The following is a 12856-nucleotide window of genomic DNA, read 5'->3' as shown; positions in this document are numbered from 1 at the left end:
ACACACGCACGCACGCACGCACGCACACACACGCACGCACACACACGCACTAGCACACACACAAGCACACGCACACATTAAAAAAAAATCGAAAAGCTCATAGGATGCTTTTGGTATTTCATTCTCATTCTGTCATTTTGGTGATGGGAAGGGGTGACATTCATCAGACTGTTACACTGTAACCTGAATGATAACAATGGCTGTGATTATCTTCAGCACTCAGCCTGTGGCCTTGTGCCACAAGCTAATCACGGCCATGCTGGTATGGTATGTACAGCAAGTGTAAGAGCACAGAGTAAAAGTAATATCACAACCTCAAGTGTGATATTACTTTTACACAACAATTTTAAGCAATTATGTGAACAATTTACCAAGTAATTTATGATTCATGGAATGCCTCTTGTCCAATCACATAATTGTTGTGAAATATTCAAAAATATCCATCTTGGGCATTCATACTGTATATTCTAGAAATCTGAGGAGAAAAGCAAGAATTTATCTGCCAGGCGATACCTTTGCTATAACTACTCGTCCTTTTAGGCCTGTCACAATTATTACTTCGCCTAATTGCAACTACTACTGTATTTGAGATAATCGCAATTAGAATCACGATGCAACCCGTTTTTAGCTCGTAGATCTGCTATTTCTTCTATTCTTTAACGCATTTTGAGTATAACATTATTAAATATGTTGTGTATGTTTCAATGTTAAGTGGAAAACACACAATTCATTCATCATTAATCACAATTATTTGTGTGACAATCAATCGTCAAGTAAAACTTCCTCTCTCAGGTTGACCAACTGGAGCTGACCAACCAAGGCCTTAAGGCGGAGCTGGACCGTCAGGGTCGGAGTTTAGACGCCTGTCGGCGGCGGGAGGAGGAGTTAGACGCGGAGCTCCGCGAGGTCACCTTAGAAGTCCAGTCTTTGGCCCGGGGACGGGACCAGGCACTGCTGGAGGCCTCGCGACTGGAGCAGGAGAAAGAAACGTGTCAGTCCGACCTGGAGGGCCAACGGAAGGAAGGCAGGCAGAGGGAAAGGGAGGCGGCCAGGCTGAGGCAGCAGCTGGAGAGCACCACCATGGCCCTGGAACACAGTAACCAGAGAGCACGGGGCCTGGACACTGAACACAGGTGCCCCCTAGCATTCGCTCATACAGATGCACGCACAATATATGCAAACATGCATATATTCACAGTTATGCACTCATGAATAGGCACGCGTGCACACTTATCCACACATCTGCCCACTTACACACACATACTGAATATCCACTCGCATAAATATACACATGGCAAAATTTGCATCCCTGCATATATGCAGAACTGAACGCATACATTAGCCTAAACAGGCATATTTAAAAGCACAAGCACATACACACACACTTAAAAAATGTGTCATCTACCATTCATCCTCAGGACTGCTTTCCCCAGCCAAGAAGACCATGGAATAAATAAATTAGGCTCTTCAACATACAGTACGTTACTTTACAACCTCATTCAAACTGTCTGTCTTATTTCGGACTTGTTGCTGGTGTGTAGGCGAGCCTGTCAGGAGCTGTCACAGTCCAAGGAGCTCTGTGCTCGACTACAGGACCTGGAGAAGGAGCTCAGAATTCAATTACAATGTCTGGAGGAGGACAAGCAGCAGCTGAAGACATTAAACACAGATGCACAGGCCAAGATCAGCTCACTGTCCCAGGTGTGTGTGTGTGTGTGTGTGTGTGTGTGTGTGTGTGTGTGTGTGTGTGTGTGTGTGTGTGTGTGTGTGTGTGTGTGTGTGTGTGTGTGTGTGTGTGTGTGTGTGTGTGTGTGTGTGTGTGTGTGTGTGCGTTTCATCATGGCTTGGTCAAAACAACTTCTTTGTGGTCACAAAAACTAAATAATAATGAATGTAAAAAAATATACAGTTTTGACTGGTTTCTGTCTTACCTATATACGGTATCCCTTATCAGGACTTATCCAGTGGGAAAGAGCTATCTCAGGAGCTGTCCAATGAAGTTGTGCATCTGAAACAGGAAGTGGAAAAAAGGGAGGCTGAGCTAACGAGGGCCAATGATTCTCTCAACTCATCTCAGGCGAGAATCAAATCTATCCTCCAGTCCCTGAAGGAAAGCGAATCAGAAAACAAAAGGAGAAGTTCCATAGAGGTGGAATGTGGACCAGTTTTGGAGTGGTCAACTCAAACACACTCGCCTCAGACACAAACTCGGGGGACGCCAGTCCTAGCTCCACCTCTGGAGGATGGCAAAGGCTGTGACCTTTCCATGACCCCTAACGACTCCACAGTGGAGGCGGATAGGTTTTTGAGAGAGAGGTTGATCGAGCTGGAGAGAGAGGTACTGTATGTGTTGCATCTCTGTCTTTTGTCTGGGTGTCTACAGTAATATGTCCGTGTGACTCTCTGTGAGTGCGATTGTAGTTTGAGGAAGTTGTATAACTGTTGTACAAGGGAGATGATCTATAGAATGTTGAAATTCTTGCTGCAGGGATTTGTGACGACGACAAAGTCATTCTAGTCTAGCCCCATCCCAAGAGTAACACTCTATTTTCAGAACGCTCTTTATCTCAGCTCATCACTTTTTATGTCACTCTGGTTACTGTTAATCCCCCTTATCTCCTTTACCCCCTCTTCCTCTCTCTCTACACACACACATAGCGATACACCACTTGCATAGACACACATTACAGGCTCTCTCGTTCTTTCAGGCCGTTCTTATTTCACATTGCGATTCTGTGTAGTTTGATCAATAGAGCATGGAACACCCAGTCAGTGCCAAGGTCAGGGGATTCATTCCCTGGGTGCCTCAAGAGGGTAGGAGTGTGTTGCTGAAAGTTATGTGCTGAGGAATAGCAGTAACAGTCAGTAGAGCATATATTAACACTATCACCATGGTTGGGGGGGTCTATCTTTTTGTGTAGTTCAGTAGAAGCATAACATGTTTCTACCACCTCTGAGGTTAGAGCTTCAGTTCCCACTGCACAGTGGGTCGATCTTAACACTTTCAGAGTTAAATTAACACTTGTATTGTGCAGTGGGACGAGTCGTATTGGAAAAACACTGCGATTGCTACTGTAAGATAAGTTTCAGTACAAACATGTCCTCCAGTTTGATTTATTCATCACCCAGTCCTATCTCCTCGCTCTCTATCTGCCGCCTCTCCCTCGACGCCCTCCCAGAATGCAGTGCTGATAGCGGAGAGAGAGGCCCTGAAGTCTCGGTTGTCTCAGTCCCAGGAGGCGTGCGACCACCTCAGGGAGCAGCTGGAGGCTCTGCAGCGTCACTCCCTCAGCCTGCAGGACTCATGCACCCGGCTGCAAACGCTCAACACACAGCTGCAGGTAAACCACACATGCACAAACACAGAGACACACACGAGACAGGTAGATGAGCAAACAAACTCCCCCGAAGATTAGCAGATCTACAAGCTCACAATGCCTCGCATTGCGTTGTGACCTTGTGATACGCACTTGCTCTTGCAGTCTGGAGGACTCGAGTTCAAATCCAACTCCTATCATGTCCCACATGTCTCCCCTCACTCTGCCCTTGGTTCCCTGTCTCTCTCCACACTCTTCTATCTAAATAAAGCATAACATTTCCCCAAAATAATCAAAAAAAATAAAACAAAAACTTACCCTTACCCTGGAGATTTTCTAGTTGCCAGACGAGTTGTTAAAAATCAGGTTACATCTTTCTCATGCAACAACCAGTAATTTTAGATTTTTTGCGTTGGCTATTCAAAAATAGCAGATATACAAGCTCACAGTACATCTGCTATTTTTGAACATTTTTGAAAAATCTTGAAAGTGTTAGAACTACTGATTTTGAAAGCATTTGTAGAATCGCCCTTAATTTGTTAAGACTATAAAACGTACCTGCCAAATGTGGATCTCTCTCATCTCTCTCTCATAACCTTTAATTTAACCTCATACCTTCATGCATGCACACACACACACACACACATATGCACACACACACACACACACACACACACACACACACACACACACACACACACACACACACACACACACACACACACACACACACACACACACACACACACACACAGGTGGAGCAAGCAACATTGAACTCCCAGCATGCATCAGCGTTGGCCCGTTGCAGCGAGAGCGAGGCCAGGTGTGCCACTTTGGAGGCGGAGTCCAAAGTGTGGGCGCGGGAACGGGACGAATCGTCTGCCAGGATGGAGGCGGTGAGGCGAGATCACGAGCGAATGACCACGTTGCAGCAGCGTCAGGAGGCGGAGCTGGAAGAGCTTCTAGAGAAACACTCTCAGTTACGGGGCAACAGTCGAACAGTGGAGGGACAGCACAGAGAGCTGGAAGCCAGGTACACACGCACGCACGTGCGCGCCTGTCAAGTCGAGTGTGAAGTTGTTCAGATGAACGGTTCTTGAGAAGCAGCTCTTCCAGGAGCCAAGCAATCGGCCAAGCAAAACAGCCACGCATTCTGAATGGACACGCACTATGAACTGGCACACTACGAATGGGCACTACAGTACACCAGTAAATCAAATTCAGATATACACACAGTACATATAGGAGACTTGCATATACGTCACGTGCAAATACTAACATGCCAACATAAAGCCACTCATTCAGACACACACACACACACACACGATCCCTTGCGTCTCTTTTCAGGGGCGAACATTCAGCGGAAATAGCCGATCTACAAGCTCACAACACATCACAGCAAATCGCAACACGACACATTGTGAGCTTGTAAATAGGCTAGTTTCAGCTAAGAGATTTGGTGTAGATGGAAAAAAAGGAGGAAGCCTAGTATAGACCCCTGGTGGACTCAGGTCAACGAAGTATTTCTGTAAAGGGTTTAAGTGGTTAATATATATATATATACAATACTTTGTATGTAGTTGTTGTAAAATCATGTGGAATGCAATACTTTGTGTACACTATAATGTATATACACGGTGTGTTACACTTTCGGAGTTGAACATCCTGTATCTAATTGTGTATAATTACAAGGTACGAGGAGCTTCTGAACGGCAAAGCCCAAGTGGAGGAGAAAGAGCGAGAGATGAAGATGGAGAGAGAGAAGTTGGAGGCTGAGGCACAGGGAAGGATGGAGAGACAACGGGAGTTGGAAAGAGCGAGAGAGGAGAATGAGAGGTAATTTTACTGCCCACTCACTCAGTGTAAAAATGGCAGCACTACGCTCATTTCTAACTCTGTGGGGGGGAGTTGGTCCCTTCCTCTTCTCCCTGCAGTCATATCCATCTGAATGTGGGAGAGAGCAGAGGCATTAATGCTTATAATCCATGAAATCATCTGTTTGCGTGTGTGTGCCGGGGTGGGATTTATTTTCTTTTTTTTCTCCAGGATTGTTTGCTCTTTGGACCAAACTAAAAACTGCTTGAGAATTCAGTTCAGTTTTGGTAGAGATGCAGACTAAGCTTCTCTGAACTATACTGCAGTCATTCCATGTTACCGTTGCATGTTACTGTTACTGTACCTGTTACTGTACATGTTACTGTTACAGCACATAATACTGTACATGGTACGGTACGCCAGAGGAGGACAAATGTCCCAGGATCATCGATCCTGGCTTGTCGTGATGCAATCGAGTAATTATTCATAATAATTAATTTGTTTGACTGGTGACGTGACAACAGCCTTTGTTGTCATGTCATACCATGTTTTAGTAATGAAAAGTTAAAGAAATGAAAAAGACAATTACTCATATAAAGCGTAGGACATAGTGAGGAAAACGATGTGCAGAGAGTTGGAAGGCTAGGAACAGGAGGAAAAACTAAAGTGTTTACAAAGAAATGCACAATTTATTGTCAAAAACTTTAGCACTCAATAAAGACTCAAGGTAAATGGTAAATGTATTTTAACGTGATCTGATGTCGTGTCTCTTCCGATTCCAAGACAGCTACTACCACTAGAGCCAGTGTCAGGCTCGCCAAAGCCTGCTTTTAAAAGGAAATGCATGTAATACATAAACAACATGATTATCAGATCAGCAAAACAACATATGAATTACTCTGTGCAGTATACAGTAAACTGAACATTTAACTAAAAGTATTTTATTCATTACTTGGGTTGTGTAATTACATTGCCATTCTAATTATGTACACATTATTCTGGAACACAGATATCGCTCCTGACCCAAACTCAGCTTGTGCATCAATACTGGACACAACAAGCATGCTTTAATTATGTTCCCTACCAAAACAATAGAAATCCCCTTTGGGAAACAAACGCCCACTTACCATGACAAAACTGTTCACCTATTTGCTTGCACTGTAATATTTGTGTTTGTATTTTGCAAGCAAAGATCTCAAAGCCAACAAAGTAACTCAAATACGATCTCATAATGTGCTTAAAAGCCTTAAACAGTACTTCTTTACAATAGTCACATCTCATCATGTTGTATTTTGGTCATCCAGACTGCAGGCCCAGCAGACAGAGTGGATGACGGCCCAGGCTGAGCTGCTGGCCCAGGGCTCTGTGTTGAGAGGAGAGCTGAGTGCTGCCCAGCTGGAGCGGACGAGGATAGAGGGAGAGCTGAGCGCTCTGAGAGAGAACAACCAGAGCCTGGACCTCAGCAATGTTCGCCTCACTAGTCAGTACCAGGTAATATATGAACTGGCTAGACATTCACTTACTGTGTGCACCAACAGAGGGAGAGAGAGAGAGAGAGAGAGAGAGAGAGACAAAGAGAAGGGGAGAGACAAAGAGAAGGGGAGAGATTAGAGAGGGAGGTATAGGGGGTGCAAAATGAGAAAGCAAGTTAGACAGATGCATGCGCTTATACAAACACAGATGCGAAACGTTATACAAAGTGAACAATACACATGAACTCAGACAGGCTGGTATTGCTATACTGTACATAATGATGATTTGTCCATTGATTTGAATAACCCCCCCCCCCCCCACCCACAGTTCTAAAGGCTAACTTCAACCCACTACTAGCCTAACCTTAACTTGACCCAAACCCATGCTTAAATCATATACCTAAATCATTAGTCTAAATAACTGTGAGGTCGGAAAAATATCCTCACTCACGGATTCGCCTCATCTTTCAGCACATGCTTGCATACACATAAACACACACACACACACACACACACACACACACACACACACACACACACACACACACACACACACACACACACACACACACACACACACACACACACACACACACACACACACACACACACACACACTCATACAGTACATACACGCACGCACGCACGCACACAAAATGAGGTACACATAGATTGCAGATTTACAGACTTCTCATAACTAATTAATTTTATTTGTGTGTGTGTGTGTGTGTACATGTAGCTCTTGACCCAGCTGAAAAGTAACATGGAGGAGGAAAGCCGTCACTTGGGGGAACAGAACCAGAGTTTGCTGAAGGAGAACCGGGCCTTACTGGAACAGAGCATGGAACGACGTGAAGAGCACTACACAGAACAGAGAGAGTACCAGTCAGTACGCACGCACGCACGCACGCACGCACGCACGCACGCACGCACGCACGCACGCACGCACGCACGCACGCACGCACGCACGCACGCACGCACGCACGCACGCACGCACACGGACATTGTGGATCAACTTGGTCTGCTATGTACATTGAAGATGAATGCACATTTCCTCAGATTTATGCTTTCTACACAGCAACCCTTACCAGTATGTGTAATTTTGTAAAATACATACGGTGCATGCAAAAACAAAATACTAAATATGTATTCTAATGCAATGCACAAAGAAATGACAAATTGTCTAATATAACATACCAAATAGTGATATAGCAGTAGCATTATTCTAAGTATCCATTCAAGGACAGCCGCTAGTGGAGGTTTAAATGGATTCCTTTCCACCCCTGAATGCTGGTCAGCTCAAATAATGTCACATCTTATCAATTCCCAACACCACCCGCTGTAACAGTAACTGATGGTCACTTGTCATTGGCAGGGACTTTCCGTTCAGCACTTTTATTCTTAGCTTTCATTTATCCAGGGACGGTTTGCTGAGCACACATGCTCTTTCTCAGCAACACCCTGATTCTCATTCACACTTGCCCTCGGCCCGGCTTGAACCTTGGACCCTTCCAGCCCCCCCCCCCCAGCCACACACGCCCACACCACCCCTCTTGGGGCCATGAAAGCTGTAAAGGAATAATCTTGTCCAATCCACCACTTAAAAGAGATCCATCGCTAATAGGAAAGCAGGAGTGTCTAAACTTAGGGCTCAGTTTGAAGCAAGAAGTTACCACTGTACGGTATATCAAATGCTATCAGTCGCGTTACACATACATGCATGTGGTTGCAGAATAATTCCATCTCTTCCCACTGATAAGGCATACAGTATATAAACTAAAATGAATAGCCCTCAAACGCTACCCCCCCCCCTTTTTTTCTTTCATCCTCAATTTTCCCCCTGCCATTCCTTTGATCTGACGTACTACCCTCAGGGAGAAGTTGAGTGAGCTGAGGCGAGAGAAGCAGAAGTTGGTGGAGAAGATCATGGACCAGTTTAGAGTCCTGGAGCCCAGTATGCAGACTCTCAAGGCCAAGTACGTACACACACACACACACACACACACACACACACACACACACACACACACACACACACACACACGTAATCCAATTGCCTGATCTGTGTGTTCTTGAATTCTCCCTGCCCTCCTCTCTGTAAGGAAGTCCAACTGGATTGCAGACAGGATGAAGAAACTAATCAAGCCCAGAGGAGGTGGTGGGGCGAGAGAGGGACGTGCTCTCTTCACCGCTGCAGGCAGCGTGGAAAACCTGGCTGATGGCAACGAGTACACAGCAGACACACACACACCACTGCCTGGTGAGACACACAACTCGCACTGACAGACACGCACGCACACACGCACACACACACACACACACACACACACACACACACACACACACACACACACACACACACACACACACACACACACACACACACACACACACACACACACACACACACACACACACACACACACACACACACACACACACACACACACACACACAATCAAGGAAGGCTACAGGCATGCATATAAATCATCTCATGACTACCAAGTATGGACCATATTGATAGTGCTCTCTCATCTCTAGATCTATCCCTGAGACTTCTGAGATCTTTTGAGGCTGGCCTTCTGCCTTCAGTGCTAACCACCATGTTTAAAAGAAAAGAGTCTTCTCTATCCCTTTATGCACATAGACTGTGGAAATGCATTCATGAGTTTCTGATTAAAATTCTCAAAGTATTCTCTTTTCACAATTGCTTTTCACAAGTTTTATTTTTTGTCTTCAAAAGTTTAATTTTTTCATTTTATTTCTCTGTGTGTATTAAACCTAGAGTTTTCAAGTCAAGTCAAATCACAAATGTATTTACATAAAGCACATTTAAAAACAACTCTCTCTCGACCAAAGGGCTGTACAGAACAATGAGGTAATAATCATAGACATAAACAACGAGACATACAACTCAGAGGCATAAATAAACAATCAGCAATCAAATGAATAAAAATAAAATAAACGTGAATCAGGTCCAGTACTGGGTGGCCCCGTTTCTTTTCCTTTAACGGTATTCTAGCATATTTTAATGAGCCTTCAATTTTGTTATTATACAAGAGCATAGGTGCATTAACTCTCTCAGTGCCACGCCCCGAGATATCCCGAGTTTTTCCCGAGTACCCTCAGTGCCAGCACGAGAAATCCAGAGTTTTTACTTTTGACTGTGGTCGCGCTATACTGTTTATTTTTCATGATCACTTTCGTTTCCTGACTCCTTCAGACTCATTGGGTTCCGGTTTCATGACGCAGATTCCGTTTCCGGTCCTCATTTTTTTCCCGCGATCATTTTCGGCCAGAATAGGGAAAGTCACGGTTTTTCACACGGTATAATAAACAAACGGAGAGGTCCACGTCTACTCTCTTTGGTCTGGGTGACGATCAGTCATCGTAGTCGTGTATCACATCGTAATTTAGCCCGATCAACGATTGTCAAAAATGTCAACATCCGGTTATGACCGGATATGACGTGAGCCTGTTGGGAGGGGGCGAGTGAGCCAGCGAGATCATCAATGTGTCGATTTGTTGCTCTCTACTGGTAGAACTGTATTATAGGTTTAAAAACCCAATCAGATCATTTATTTGAATGAAAAATTAAAAAATTAAAAAATTAAAAAAAACGCAAATTGCTGGCACTGGGGGAGTACTATGAAAATACTCTTGGCAGTGAAAGAGTTAAAGGTGCAATAATAAACCTTCCTCATCATCATCATCATCATCATCATCATCATCACCACCTTTCCTTTCTTCCTCTGGCCTCCAGACTCCCGCAGCACTCCGGCCTCTCCTTCTTCTCCCATGAGAAGACTCCAACTCCAGGGAGACACGGTCATATCAGGGCCTGGCATCCTGGCCAGGAGCCCGGGCTCCGGTGGCCGCCGTAAGCTGGGTTCCTCCCGTCATGGCTGGAGGCTGGGCATGGCCAGAGATGGCGTCTCCGGGGTCTCCCAGTCCTTCAGTCCCGGGGACCATAAGACCCAGCCCCGCCTGCGTCTCCGCTCCGGCCAGCATGACATCCCGTGGGAGGGAGAGAAGACCGATGAAACCACCCCCAAGGAGGCTGAAGCAGCAGTGTCCAGTCAGGAGAGCATTGCCGAGGATGGAGAGAGAGGTGAGTGGAGAAGACGGCATGGTTTACACAGAAAAGTCTGCAGTATGTGTGCGAGCGCATTTGTGTGTACAATCCTGAGTATTACCCTTGACCCTTACAAGTCTATTTTTACATACTGTGTATGCTTGTGTTTATACTGTAAAATATCGATTAGCGAATAACTTTTAAAGAGTCAAGCTAAATAAAAATGTGATCATAAACTAAGCTTCTCCAAGATAGCTGTGAAAACATATCTGATCATTCAAAATACAGCTGCTATTTATTTATTTATTTTGATTGACCTACAGTATATGTGCACAGCAGCTGTGTTATCTTATGTAACTTTACCATTGCCTTTCAGACAACCAACATTCCAGCAGCAGCAATCTGACAGACTAAGAGCTATGGTCAACGTTTGCTAAAAAAATAACATGTTTTACATATCCATAGCAATTTACCCAAACTATTTGTTGTTACAACACTTTGTATTTATTCAGTGGATGGACCATATTGGAGATTTGCTTTGTATTAAGACATTCTTAAGTGAATAAATTCTTAAGCTGTTGAATGCTATCCGAGTTACCTTTTTGAAACCCTACATCTGTCAACCCCCTAGTCCCTACCAGAGACGATCAGCTGGGTGTGCACGATTCACCTCTGTAGATAATATTGAAGTAGATATCACAGGTCCCTGCATCCCTAATGGTGGAAGTGCTCAAAATTAGCAAATAAATCTGTTGAGTTTAAATACTGAACAACATTTAGTACAAAATACATATATCTTAAAATATAGGGCTGGGAAGAAATGCTATGTTCTCTTCCATTGGCCACTGTAAGTTGAGCTAATGCTATTAAAAAAATACCTCATAGACTTCCATTATAAAATGAAAGTTTGAATAAAAACATATGTGGGGAAAAAAACTTTTGTGGAGGTACTAAGTTGGCAGTGTGCACAAAAAATGTGGCGCTGATTACTCCAGCGGTTTGTGAGATTAACTCTGAACAAACACAGACAGACAGACCAACCCTCTTATTTATGGCCAGCCTCCTATGGAGAAAAACAAATAACGCACATCCACCGTTCCTTGGTGCTGAGCTTTAACTGCAAAACAGTAATATAAGAAAACAAGGCGGGGCTCGCACTCACTTTTTCAATGCTCCAAGGTTTATTAACAAACAGCAGATAGTATACAACGTTTCGACCCTTTCGGTCTTTTTCAAGTATGATACTTGAAAAAGACCGAAAGGGTCGAAACGTCATCTGCTGTTTAATAATACACCTTGGAGCATTGAAAAAGTGAGTGCGAGCCCGCTTTGTTCGAAGCCTCCTATGGAACCACGCGCGCCATAGAATTTTAACTAGTGATGTGTGTTAAGAGTTCTCAAATGAAAGGTCTTGTGGATTGTATCAGAATAAGTTGTATGTTCTCTGCACTGAAAATATTAAATGAACCTCAAAACTCAATGCAATGAAAAAACTAAAACCAAATTAAGGGTTGGTCTGTGGGTTTTATTTGCAGAGAAATTAAGATAAATATACTTCAATCAAACTCTTAACCCAATGTCAAACATATCTGCTCTGGATAAACATTGAAAACTTCCATCTGTGTACATACATTGGAACTTTCATTTTAATGTACTTAGAGGCTACAGCGTAAATCCTGAAATTGATCTAACGGCAAATATACTGCAAGCTTCAATAATCCTCCTTTGGTAGTGTCTTTTCTCTGGTGAGCCAAATGGTGTCAGTGTAGAGCTGGGCAGACTCCTGCCAACAGACAGACAAACAGACAAGTGGGAGTGGGTGGGCATACAGCGTTCCAAATGAGCAGACCTGAGAGTTCATCACGAACCTAAAAGGGCCCACTTAGGGACAGCTGCTTCCAAAGAGCTTTTCTTCCTAGATCAGAACAAAGGATACGTCAGCAATTCCGGTGGGACACAGGGTGTGTGTGTGTGTGTGTGTGTGTGTGCAGACGTCTGTGTGTAGGATAATAGCAGGACCAAGCTCTTTCTCTCCAATCCCCATCCCTTCACACACCCTGAATTATGATTCGCAGATGACAAATGGAACGCTAATACAATTCATGAATTATGTAGTTGTCATGGCGACATTAATCAAAAAAGCAGGTCCCTTCCCTCGGCTCCGAACATTGTGTTTG

The 12856-nt window shown here is 44.2% G+C and overlaps 1 protein-coding gene across 1 annotated transcript in view; it reads left to right on the top strand.

The window, feature by feature from the left end:
- Window positions 1-11243, top strand: part of ccdc88b (coiled-coil domain containing 88B) — a 33469-nt gene extending 22226 nt beyond the window's left edge. Inside the window, exons 17-28 of the mRNA XM_080416231.1 lie at window positions 793-1133; window positions 1542-1701; window positions 1955-2338; window positions 3180-3341; window positions 4073-4350; window positions 5010-5153; window positions 6437-6623; window positions 7344-7489; window positions 8479-8580; window positions 8707-8864; window positions 10368-10715; window positions 11056-11243. Of these exons, the coding sequence (XP_080272357.1) occupies window positions 793-1133; window positions 1542-1701; window positions 1955-2338; window positions 3180-3341; window positions 4073-4350; window positions 5010-5153; window positions 6437-6623; window positions 7344-7489; window positions 8479-8580; window positions 8707-8864; window positions 10368-10715; window positions 11056-11093 (2448 nt within the window). The 3' untranslated portion in view covers window positions 11094-11243. The remainder of the gene's footprint in view (window positions 1-792; window positions 1134-1541; window positions 1702-1954; window positions 2339-3179; window positions 3342-4072; window positions 4351-5009; window positions 5154-6436; window positions 6624-7343; window positions 7490-8478; window positions 8581-8706; window positions 8865-10367; window positions 10716-11055) is intronic.
- The last annotated feature ends 1613 nt before the right edge of the window (window positions 11244-12856 follow it).

This window comes from Gymnoscopelus braueri, assembly GCF_963280865.1.
Source record: "Gymnoscopelus braueri genome assembly, chromosome: 20".
NCBI classification, from domain to species: domain Eukaryota; kingdom Metazoa; phylum Chordata; class Actinopteri; order Myctophiformes; family Myctophidae; genus Gymnoscopelus; species Gymnoscopelus braueri.
This window is presented reverse-complemented; position numbering and strand designations above follow the sequence as displayed.